This window comes from Bombus pyrosoma, linkage group LG13 (assembly GCF_014825855.1).
Source record: "Bombus pyrosoma isolate SC7728 linkage group LG13, ASM1482585v1, whole genome shotgun sequence".
Classification (NCBI taxonomy): domain Eukaryota; kingdom Metazoa; phylum Arthropoda; class Insecta; order Hymenoptera; family Apidae; genus Bombus; species Bombus pyrosoma.
Window position 1 is genome coordinate 11,169,110 of NC_057782.1, and position 12,785 is coordinate 11,181,894.

At 33.3% G+C, this 12,785-nt stretch overlaps 2 protein-coding genes and 1 long non-coding RNA gene across 5 annotated transcripts; 2 read left to right on the forward strand and 1 right to left on the reverse strand.

Moving 5' to 3' along the window:
* The first annotated feature begins 2,790 nt into the window (after positions 1-2,790).
* Positions 2,791-4,382, forward strand: LOC122574191 (breast cancer metastasis-suppressor 1-like protein). The gene is made up of 3 exons (XM_043741464.1): positions 2,791-2,957; positions 3,237-3,475; positions 3,579-4,382. Exons 2-3 carry the CDS (start codon positions 3,258-3,260, stop codon positions 4,051-4,053), a joined length of 693 nt encoding a protein of 230 aa, XP_043597399.1. The 5' UTR covers positions 2,791-2,957; positions 3,237-3,257; the 3' UTR covers positions 4,054-4,382.
* Positions 4,383-5,565: 1,183 nt separating this feature from the next.
* Positions 5,566-9,294, forward strand: LOC122574165 (enolase). Of its 3 annotated transcripts, none has more exons than XM_043741416.1 (7): positions 5,566-5,728; positions 6,326-6,428; positions 6,722-6,895; positions 7,084-7,241; positions 7,390-7,690; positions 7,784-8,070; positions 8,290-9,294. In XM_043741416.1, the coding sequence occupies exons 2-7, from the start codon at positions 6,366-6,368 to the stop codon at positions 8,609-8,611; spliced, it is 1,305 nt and encodes a 434-aa protein (XP_043597351.1). In that variant the 5' UTR covers positions 5,566-5,728; positions 6,326-6,365; the 3' UTR covers positions 8,612-9,294. The 3 variants fall into 3 exon arrangements, with proteins under 3 accessions (XP_043597351.1, XP_043597350.1, XP_043597352.1); XM_043741415.1 differs by lacking the exon at positions 5,566-5,728 and adding an exon at positions 5,757-5,932; XM_043741417.1 differs by lacking the exon at positions 5,566-5,728 and adding an exon at positions 6,201-6,257.
* Positions 8,751-12,712, reverse strand: LOC122574171. Its single transcript, XR_006318929.1, has 2 exons — positions 11,285-12,712; positions 8,751-11,183 (listed from the first exon to the last, which is right to left on the reverse strand). It is a non-coding gene; the product is annotated as an uncharacterized LOC122574171 (long non-coding RNA).
* Positions 12,713-12,785: the final 73 nt, after the last annotated feature.

Below are 12,785 nucleotides of genomic sequence, written 5' to 3' on the forward strand. Positions count from 1 at the left end.
GAGAGAAAATACGTGTTCGATACTAGGGGGGAGGGCGGGGGGAAGAAAACGAAGATGTAACGCAATTTTCGCATAACACACGATCTTCCGACTTGACAACTTGGAATAATTCGTTTGCACTTGCGCGCAACAACGCAACTACGTCGATATGTAATTGGCATTTCGGTATTACGGTAATACGGTATTGATACAGCGGAAACTTTTCTTTCCTTAGTCTCGTATCTTATCGGTGGTGAATGCCGATTTTCAGACTGTCCGACTTGACAAAGTTGCCAACGATGAATTCATTCACGATCGTACGTACGATGTAAGCGCGATCGCATATATAACGAAAAGAAAGATCGATCAACAAAGTAAGAAAAACAGTCCTTCGCGGTTCGATAACTCAACCTCATTTGTTCATTTGTTATAGGTTTCAGACACACGATTCTCTCGTTAACATTTTCGGTAAATGTAACCCGATCGCTGTTGATTACGCGCGCATGTATTTAATTGAAAACCGTCTTAGAACAAGTATCGTTTGAAAGAATCACCGTACCGCTATGGCAAACGTTGCACGAAATGATTATTTAGAAGATCTACAGAAAATTATCGGTACACGAAACGGACGAGCAAAAAGATCCGCTGCAACACCAAACTACGTACGGCACACTAGATGCGTATGGTAAGGAACTATTTGCTCGACTTACGATAATTCAACATTTCCTCCGCGGACTCCAAGACACGCATCTCCTTCCGGAACGAGCAAGCACCACCAACCCTCCCTCTTCCTCACCCCCCTCAACAAAAGTAGAACTTTTATACGTTGAATACGATTTCGTATCACGAAAGAAAGTGAAAATTATATGTAAAAGATCAAGTGCCTACATCTTTCTTGATTTATATTTATTTTTTAAGACTTGCGATTCTTGCGAAATTATGTTCTCGAAACAGAAATTTCCCCCCCCCCCCTGTATGTGTTATTGATCGTTTGATTTCACGTAGGAATGTACGGAGTAAAAGAATTCTTACCGTAACCGTCTCGTGTGTGATAAATTTTAAATTTAACCGAAAAGAGCGAATAGAAACGAAAGAGCTTGACACGGGAGAAGAAAATCTGAAACAGACTGTATGTATGTATCTTCGTTTCGCGCAGAAACAGTCCTACGTAATCGAAAGTTTTCACGAAACATGAAAAGCACACGAGAGATATGTGCGTATATCGTATACATTAATTCCTAGTATACTTTACACATTGCGAATATTGCATTATATGTCTGTTTGTTCTATCCAGGTTTAAATGTCTTATCTTATACGAATGGAATATTATGCACGAAAAGATTTAGAAGAAACAAAAAAAATACGTACACATACATACATATATATATATATATATATATATATACATATACTTTCTTTTCTAACTGCTTTCGTTATATATGTGTATATTATGTATGTACACATAAGTTATAGATATTTTCTTCATTCCCTTTCATTTCGTACTTCTTTCGCATCAATTTCACGACGTATATACATATATCGGATATACGCATCTTATTGCACATATATACATACATGCATACATGCATACATACATATATACGTACATACATGCATACATACATACATGCATACATACGTCTTTGATTGTGAGTCAAGTACACATGACACTAATGACAAAGTAAGATCTCCAAAACGTTTCTGTTACTATTAAGCATATTTAAACGTACTGGCGTTAAACATATTAATATCGACGATCAGGAGCAAAATGTTGTTTCGATAAATGTTATTTTAATAAACCACTGTATAGACGTATTAAACAATTCGTACCTTTCTTTACAATTGCCATCGTCGATTCTTCGTTCTTCCTTTTCTTATTTCATTTTTTCCCTTCTTTAACACTTTTTATCACTCTCGTTACTGCGAGAATAATCAAAGGCATTCTCTAGTATCTTGTATAACAAAATAATTGACAATAAAAAGACCGATAAAGGGGAAAATAATAAAAATTCTACTTTTTCTCAATTAGTAATACTACTACCACTACGACTGTAACAACTCGATCACTGATTATCTTCGATATGATGTTAATAGAACTTTCAGAACATTTACCAATTTTGTATAAGAAAATTTGAAAAAATTCTCCTTTTGATGCGCGTTTGCAAAACGTTCAGCCCTTTGATCGTCGCCCACAAGAAACGTCAGAAGGAACACTGAGCAAAACGGCGCGAAAAACTAAACCCGGAAGTAAAAGTTGGATTATAATCATATTGTAACTCTTTGCGAGATAGTATTTCGTATGTGCATCGGTATTTTACATCTTCGCTGTTATGAAAATATAAAATATTTGGGACTTGAGAATATTTTTAAACGGTGAAATACACCTAATAAGGAATATATTAACACCCTTAATTAACACTACTGACATTTTATTTAAATATTCAAGTATTTATTTAGGCACAGATTAAAGGCAGATTTTCATGAACCATACTCCTATCTACCTGGATATATGAATGTGATAAAATGGTTATTTGCTATCCTGTGTATGTATTTCGATATATATATATATATATATATATATACATATATATATATATATATATATATATATACACAACCCAAATATGCACGTTTGAAATTACAGAATCCGGAGGCCTACAAATTATAACCATGTAAAACCGAACACTTGTAGAGTATCCTATGCGTTTCTTCGTCGCCATATTAGCTGCGGATACCATGCCTCGACACTCATGTACCGAGGCCTAGGGAAATTCGTCCGAAAATTGGCTCGTATCAAAATCCACATGGAAGGTGCCTGTATTAAAAACATTCAGTGTCAGATCTATCCTTTATCTAGTCAATGGTCAGATACAAATAGTTCATTTCGCACAGTGTGAAAAATACTACTTTATCTTCAAAATATTCACTATTTACTGACATCGTTTTAAAAAGAAAAGTACATAATTATTTGACAGCGAGTATGTATTCACATTAATATAATATAAATAAGTATACGTATAGTTATCGAAAATCATAATGACATTAATGGTACGATACTTGATTTAATTTCACAAGTAGTGAAAGAAAAATTTATATAACATTTTATACGTATACAGTACATTTTTATGGTTATGTTGCTATAATATAAATTTTAAAGTTAAATATTTTCAAAATAATTTTCATCCAAATTAAATATAACTCGGATATTTTTATGTACATCTAGTATATTACTAACCTGTTGCTGCTTAATCCTGTAGGCGATAGTAACATTTTGACAGATGCCAAGCGTTAAAGATGAATCTGAGGCAGAAGGAGAAGAAATGTCTCACGACAGCAATGAAAGTAATCAAAGCTCCGCGTCGTGTGACAGTAGTGCAGAACATAGCGACAGTGATGATTCTTCGGAGATGGATGAGGATGAATGTGAAAGGCGACGTAACGAATGCATGGAAAACTTGGTAGATTTGGAAAGACAATTTACGCTTCTCAAAGAACAGTAAGCAGATCTTTTTGTATGATAAAACTTTCTCTTACGTACGAGTCTTTATAGAAGGAATTTCGTTATCTTCGATTGAACGTTTTAATTTTTACAACTTTAGGCTTTACCGTGAAAGAATTACCCAAGTAGATACAAAATTGGGGGAAGTTCGAGTTGGAAAGTCTGAAGAATATTTAGTACCGTTGGAACGATTAAAAGAAAATATGAAAACAAAAACAGAAGTAGCTGGAATACTAAAGCAATATAGACTACAAAATATCCAAAATAAATTCTTAGCGGAAGAACAAGCTGCATTACAGAATTTTGAAAGTGAAAAAGAATTAATTTGGGATTGCATCCATAATGATTTACAAGAAAAGATACGTAGACTAGAAGAAGATAGGAATAATGTTGATATTCATGCAGATCTGTGGTTAAATTCTAATGGTAGAAGGCGCAGAAACCACACTGAAAGAAGAAGAGCTGTTTCAGTTGCCGGACCTTATATTGTTTACATGCTTAATGACGCGGACATCCTTGAAGATTGGGCATTGATAAAGAAAAGTCTAAGCAGTCGAAAAACTGAAATAATATAATACATACTAAGTATACAGTTACATAGACGCAATTTTTTAACATATAACAATCTTGATGATGTTAATGTGTCGCCCTTTTATAGGTATAGCGTGTATAAAACATATTAGAGCGATAACATTACCTTCATTTTAGAATACTGGCACTTCCTTTACATTTGTAACATAAATATAGAGTGCCTTCTGTAAAACACTTTGATCTCTGTAGAACTACTTTAGCCGATAGAGTAATGGTGTAAATGGACTGACGGAAGAATCTGATAACAGAAATATCTATGCCTTTGAAAACGTAATTCAGAAACTAATAAAATATTAATTTCTTGTGAATATAATTATTATTATTATTTTGTTTATGAATAGAATGACATTTAGCTGTAAAAATAATTTAATACCAAATGTAAACATCTGTTTAAGTAATTTCATTCAGCTTGTTCACAATGAAATGTGCTTATTCTGCAAAATATGTTTCTCAAAAGTTACGAGCATGTTCATTAGCATTTGATAGCGTAAAATTTTTCAATTTAGGATTAATTAATATTTAAATTATAATTACGAAGCAAATTTATTATTTAAAGATATATTATTATACATGTACAAACTGTATCATAATAATTGAATATACATATTTCATATTTTTGAATAAACTTTCAACAAAAGTAATGTTTGTAAAAAAATCTGGCACCTTTTATGTTCACCTCTGCAAACACTCTAAGTAATCTAAAAACTAATATATCGTAATGTCTAGACGTGATCAACTTATTATATATGTCCCAAACGGTAAGCTAAATTTCCTAGGTACAGATTGTGTACATATAAATATGAGCAAATTCTCGTTAACGTGTGATTTAAAGTGTATTTAGTGGTTACGCTAAATTTCGAACGGTAAAAGTAGCATGAAAGTATCATATACCGTCACATATAGTATGATTAAAGTATATTAAAGCGTCACAGCAAAAAAGCATGATTGTATTAAAAAGTATTTCAAAAGCTTACGACAAGTTACGAATATTAAAGAAATAATAAATATAATATATTTTTCTTTTATAGCCATTCATTCAGCTTGAAATGAATTTGTTTATCTATAAAATTCTATTCTTGTACAAATCCTATTTATTTTAAAAGCATAATAAATAATATTTCTACGTAAAACTATTGGTTTTTTCATACAACGGTGAATTTATTTCCAATATCATATAGCATATTATACTTAATAATAACGCTTAAAACTAAATAGTTTCAACATTACAAAGATTCTGCGCGTTATAAATAAAAATATGCGCATATAAAGCTTGCAATTTTTAAGTTATTTTAGCAGTCTTGCAAATTCGCGCGCTTATGAACAATGCAATACAAAGATAGTGAATCATTAACGGAACGATAAAACCATACATTTAGATTACGTAATTTTCGTTATTTTACCATGACAAATTATATTCAATTAAACCTTTAAGATTCTGCTTCCGTGCATCTTACACCTGCTTATATAAATATCTACGTAGATTTTATCATATTCTCAGTAGTCTAGGTTGTTGAGAAACTTTTAGTTTCAACGCTTCCGTAATTCATACGTGACGGGATCAGAATCGATAGGAGAGCTACCTTCGTGATTTGAGGTCAACTGTAGGACAGTATCATTCTACTTCGAACACTCCAAGAGGATTGTCATACGTTGCAGTAGGTGAGCCGGATTTTCTTCAGTTTTACAGCATGAGTAAAAAATCGTATCTTCAAGAATTTCTAGACACTGTATGAAGTATCGAGATTTTATTTCCATAGTGTTTTGTTTCTTAAATTCATAGAACAAACAAAAAAAAAAAAAAAAAAAGAAAAAAATGGTTTTGATACGTGCCGAGTGCATTAAGTGCCGAAGTTTTATCGTAAGGTCATTATATGCGATAGTTCGACTACGTTATACTTAATTTTGGAAAATGTAGCACTTTTGAAGTCAAACAACTGTTAACTTGATTGTTCAGATTTTTAAACTTCTTCCAGTGACCTTGTCAAGGTCGAACATTATATATTATTTCCAAGGCAAGCTTGCCTACCGGTATTTCAATTTCACACATATTTTGTCGAAAAATATTTAAAATGCTTCAATTCAAAGACAATTTGATGCTAATATTAAGGAAAGATTATTTATCCTTGAAACTATTAGTAACTGACATGTAATATGAAAGTTAGATTGTACAACCTTCTCGTGCTAAATGGTCTGTATTTAATGATTTTTCAACATTTAGAATCAGTATTTTGTTATTGTTAAATATTTTTGTTTCAGGCTTCTAATCAGTAAATACAGTACTAATTACAATAGGAAAATGCCAATCAAAAGTATCAAGGCACGTCAAATTTTTGACTCTCGTGGTAATCCTACTGTAGAGGTAAGATTGCAAGAAAAATGTTAATTCTCAAATTAAAGATTATATTTGATCTTAAATGTAACATTGCTGCATATAAAACAAAGATTTATTTTGTTCTGAAAGTGAAAATGATAAATTATAAATCATAGATTGACAAGTTACATTATGTAATCTTATATTGAATATTTGTATAATTTTAATATATATACCTAATTTCCAATTATATGCAACATTTTATATTATAATACATTACGTAATAATTAAGATTACACATAAATTGTTCTTATTATTTTTTTCATATATTTTATTTATAGGTTGATCTTGTATCAGACAATGGGCTGTTTAGGGCTGAAGTACCATCGGGTGCTTCCACCGGTGTTCATGAAGCTTTAGAACTTCGAGATAATGATAAATCTAAGTATCATGGGAAATCTGTTTTCAAAGCTGTAGAGAATATTAATAATATCATCACACCTGAATTGTTGAAGGTATTGAGTGTTCAACGTTTAAGCATAATACGTAGCATACATAACTTCTTTCAATTTTACATAGATTTATCAAAATTTGTCAATTTTTTAAACACATTTAGAAGGTGTTGTATATATTGTTCATATGATAGAACAATAAAAACATTTGAATTTATTAACTAATCAATATGAAAATATTTGTTACCTAGTCAAATTTGGAAGTCACGCAACAAACTGATATCGATAACCTTCTATTGAAACTCGATGGTACACCAAATAAGTCGAAACTTGGTGCCAATGCACTTTTAGGCGTTTCTTTGGCAGTTTGTAAAGCAGGAGCTGCTAAGAAAGGGATCCCTTTATACAAGTGAGTGTGATTTTTAACTTAAATTTGATATCATAATTTATAAATAAAATTATTTAAACAAATCTTTCTTTATTAGCCTACATAATACACAGCTTTCACCTTCGACATATCGTAATAGGTAATTTTGTAAATCGTTGTGTAATTGCAGATATATCGCGGAATTGGCAGGAAATGCCAATATTATTTTGCCAGTACCAGCTTTTAATGTTATTAATGGAGGCTCGCATGCTGGAAACAAATTGGCAATGCAGGAGTTTATGATTCTACCTACTGGTGCTGCTAATTTCACTGAAGCCATGAAAATGGGTACTGAAGTTTACCACCATCTGAAGGCTGGTATTAAAAAGAAGTTTGGCCTTGATGCCACTGCTGTTGGCGATGAAGGTGGCTTTGCTCCAAATATTTTAGAGAACAAAGAAGCTTTAAATCTGATCATAGATGCCATTAAAGTAAGTATTTTTCTCTCTGAAAGGAAAATAATTTGTTATGGTATTAAGTTAAATGTTATTGAAATGATTATTCATAATTATCGTACAATGTAGGTTGCTGGATACGAAGGCAAAATCAAGATTGGTATGGATGTTGCTGCATCTGAATTTCATAAAAATGGGAAATACGATTTAGATTTTAAGAATGAAAAGTCTGATCCAAACACATATTTGGAGCCACAAGCTTTGAAGAACTTATATTTAGAATTTGTTAAGGAATTCCCGATTGTATCGATTGAAGATCCATTTGACCAAGACGACTGGAACTCGTGGACTTCTATGACATCCTCCACTCCTATTCAAATTGTCGGTGATGACCTTACCGTTACAAATCCTGAAAGGTAAAATCGTCAAATTAAATTATTTCCGATTTCTTATGAAATTACAAGTTCATCAAATTTCGATATAACTCAAAATATCGAATCAATTATTTATGCTACAAAGTTATTTGTAGCATTAAATTTGATAATTTGTACATTTTAAAAAGTAATTACATTCGTTGAAAGCTATTTTCACGTTCATAGACAATAATTTCATCGTAAACCTATTACACATTACAGAATTAAAACGGCCATTGAGAAGAAGGCTTGCAACTGTTTGTTATTAAAAGTCAATCAAATAGGCACTGTCACAGAATCAATTAATGCCCATAAACTTGCTAAAAGCGCTGGATGGGGTACAATGGTGTCTCATCGTTCTGGAGAAACAGAAGATACGTTCATAGCTGATTTAGTTGTTGGTCTATCGACTGGTCAGATCAAAACGGGTGCACCTTGTCGTTCAGAACGTTTGGCAAAGTACAATCAGATTCTTCGTATCGAAGAAGAATTGGGTGCGGCTGCCAAATATGCAGGGGAGAAATTCCGTAATCCTCATGCTTAAAAAACAATATATTTTATTAACACGAGAAACTAGTTGTTATATTTTCTGCAAAATAAATCGAATATAATATACTTTCGTAATCTTCACAATTGTGTTAATAAAATAATATTCAATGCTATCAATGTTACTATAGCATATAAAGCTGAGAAAATTTTTAGTTTCCACTAAAAAGAGTACATGAAGAAATAAAAACATACAGGTATTTATTATTTAATTATCATTTTAAGAATTGTTTATAGATATAGACTAGTTAAATGAAATAATATTACCGATGATACAATACGATACAAGTAATAATAATGACAATACTACGAAATTAATTTGTTAATTTGTTTGGGGAGCTTTTATTTGTTTAATGGATATATAAATCATATCTTAATATTTTAAGTATGATATTTAAATCTTGTTTCATAGAGATGGTTAAATTAGATCAGATTTCACAGCGAGAAGTAAAAAAAGAAACGATAAAATCTGTTATCTGTGAAGTTAAAAGCACAAATTGAATGAATATCATGCATGATAATGATATTGATGAAGTTTAATTCTGGTTTCTCGTTAACCACGAGATCTAAATCTATTTAAATAAAGTCATCGGAAACACTGTAAAACAGAAGTAAAATAAATGCGAATAAATATTATAACATTATAATATTTCCAATAAATCAATACTCCGCTCTAAAAAATGTTATTAACTTCATTGTCACTACTTTGTTTCTTTTTTTCATCTGCTAGAAAGTTATTTATATCATATTAAATTAATTAAGTAGATCAGATATGTTAATGTGTCGCCTCTCATTTTCCCTGAAACGCAATACGCATATAATTACGAAATAAAATCATTTGTAATAATTTTAAGCACTAGTGATAACAAGTATCAAAAATATTCATCAGCATCGAACAGATAGATATATCGTCCAACGATATTTCCATTAACAAACGCTGAAAAGGATGCTGAAAAGGAAATAGATCCAATAGCCAGAAGGGCGACGCACTCGATAGAATGCCGAACAAATCGTGAGTGAGTGAGTGGGTTACAAATCGTGATCTCTCTGTTTCGCAACGCTGATTTATCAAGTCCATAACTAGAAGATATAAATTTCTCGAAATAAATCGCGGGGAGCGCTTTATCACACGTGCAACGTTATTTAAATTTGCTACTGACAAAAAGGAAATAGGAAAAAAAAAAAAAGTGAAGATTCGCGAAAGTATACACCGCAGTGGAGTGTTATAATTGTTCACGCAACGCTAATAAATACTAATCCGTGCACTCATGTTTCGATATATAGGCAACGCCAATATCGAGATGTCGAATTGCGGTCACGTACAAAGCTGCTGGTGCTCGATCATCTCTGTGCTTATCGTCTTGGCTGAATCAGGTGATCGAGAAACAGATTTCCACAGTCGCAATGGAAGAAATTTGGGCATTTCACAAACGCCAGCGCTACGTATAAGAAGGCGATAATTTATTAACGCAACGCTAATCGAAAAAATTGCAAAAACAATCTCGCAACGCTGGATCTTGAAACGAATTTAACGTAAAGTCAAACAGCCGAACTGATGAAATCGAGGAATAGAAAACATATGTAAGACAATGTTCAGTAACAATTACGAATAAGATTATGTTCTTAATGGTGAACCTTTATATATATGAAAAGTATATAAGGTAACCAGGTTTAACGTTCGATCTACCATTTCTTTTGGAAAATGTCGCGCGGAGCCGTTTACGTCTCTAAATATCATGGCCTTCTTTTCTACGACTTGTACGAGTAAGTATCGTACTAAGCTGCCGCCCCGTGTGTCATTCGGTTTGGGGATTACTGTGCACCCACTCCTTAGTCTCACCTTTTTTTCGCTCGTGTAAGGAGGTTTGCTCGCGTTCAGGGATATTTTGGCCGAATTTCAATCGCGTTATTTTGGCTTCGAGAACCACCCTTTAAATTTCCTGACACCTGTAGCCAAACACCCTACATATATATTCCTTCTTTTAGTTTCACCGTACTACTCCAACGATCCCGTCCGACCTTCACGTAACAAACGTACTGCGAGTTTCGCATCATACCAGATCCTTCTTCCTTCAAATTTCCGCACGCCGCTCTCTAGCTACTAGTCTTTGGTTTCCCTTACTTCCCTTATTAAATGACTACCTTAGTAACGCCTCTGATCTTTAATCTTTATACCTACCGCTATTCTATCGAATTGTTGTTGCCGCTGCTTGTTCGTTGCTGCTCTTCCTCGTCCCTTTTCCTTAAGCACACATTCTCGCCAAATATCGTATTCCTTCCTTGCTATATCCACACCTTTCTACACATTTCTCCCTATCTTTCTCGCTATCTGTCTTCCTCAATTCCTTTCTTCCTTCTTTTACAGTCTCCTTGGCTAGAGTCCTTCCTCTAGCCTCTTCGGCTCTTACTTCAAATTTAATGGCCCTTGCATAGCTCAGCATATTCTCAATCTCTATCTCTATTTTTATTTCTCGTGATAGCAGGTGTGGTCCGGCGTGTATCAATCCAATACCAACGTCGCACTTTAGATACTTTCATAGAATCCTCTCTAGGTGCTTTCTCCGTAAGATCTATAAGATATCGCACATTTTACTAAACTATCGAATAAACTTATTCTTCTTATATAATCATCCGAGAATAGTCCCTCCCCAATTCACCAAATCTGGCTTACAGCTAAGTTTCCTTTCCCTATCAACTGTTTCAGACGCCCCTGGTATTTCTGCCGCTGCTACTGAAAATGTAGTCCATATATTTCAATTTTCCTACTTCCTCCAATTCTCTCACTTATGGACGTTTAACGTCAATCTTCGCGAATATCTTGAAAACTGAGCGAGTTCACTTTTTATGTTCGTAGTAAATCAGGGTGAATAAAATCAAAGATTCTGACAATTAATCGCGGATGGTATGTTTATAAACGCCTTTCACCATCTAGAGCCTAATATTTTTTATACCTATGTGTTTTATATTATACAAATTGGAAATGTTAGATGAAATCTTGAGTCATAAATACGTACATAAGGTGTACACAGTCAGGCTGTGTGCACCTGTGCATGTTTTTGAAATCGTAGAAGGTCCGGAAGGCGAACCGTGTCCTGACCGCGAATGCGGATTTACTTTCCACTTACTTTTTTATCGTGTACAAAACGTGTACGAAAGACAGATTACCAAATTGACAGACGACAATTTTATCAAATTGATGAATTACGATAACTTTTACGGTAGAAAAAGCGACCAATATTATTGAATTATTAAACAATATTCAATAACAGTATACGGTATCTGTCGGATGGTTTCCAGAGAAGAAATATACAGAACCAGAAAAATCTACGTACACGCACTTCTATGATTCTGTTGAATCAAACCAGAACATTAAATAATACCTTACCCTGAATAGATAGAAATACAAATGACGTATTGTTGAAAATTAAATTACTTGAGTTTTACGGAGCTTTTTCTCTAAAGGAAAGGAAAGGAAAGATTTCAAATTCGAAATCTTAAAGGATTCTTAATAGAATCTATGAGATAATTGTTAATCGTACAAACGATTTTGGTTTTTATTTAATGTTATATACAATTATGTCTCGAACGAATATGCAAGAAAATTGATTGTATCTCGGTGTACTTTCACTACCTGTATTACGACAAAGAAAAAAAAAAAAAAAGAAAAGATCGTTTATACGGTTGACCGCGAGCACGAAGTAGCCTTAATGTAATCGGTCAAGTTGAGTCGTTAGCCTTGCCAGTCAGTTATCCGAATATCGGGTCAAGGTTATTGAACATCAGACGAATAAACTCGGCATCTGATGGTTCATTTTTGATGGCCGCATAAAATCATACTTTATCTCAATGACGGACCGTTTCTGTCGTGATCGATCAGGTTTGCTTAGGTTCCTATTCGAGAGCATCTAAAATACGATAAAACAATCGCTGGCTGGCTATCAACACGCGTATCTATACAGAAAAGAGAGGATCCGTACGAAAGTCTGAATGGAAAAAGGTTATTTTATTTTTTCGACTCGTCGTTTCATGTAGAATCGCCGTGCCATTCCGTTGATCTTAGTTGAAACTGATCTTTTCTGACCGGATATTTCCTGCTGAAGGTAAGCCACTTAGAGATAATGGTCGCTCCGCCGTCTAGTGTGCCCACAATGAACGCCGAGAAAGGGATTTAA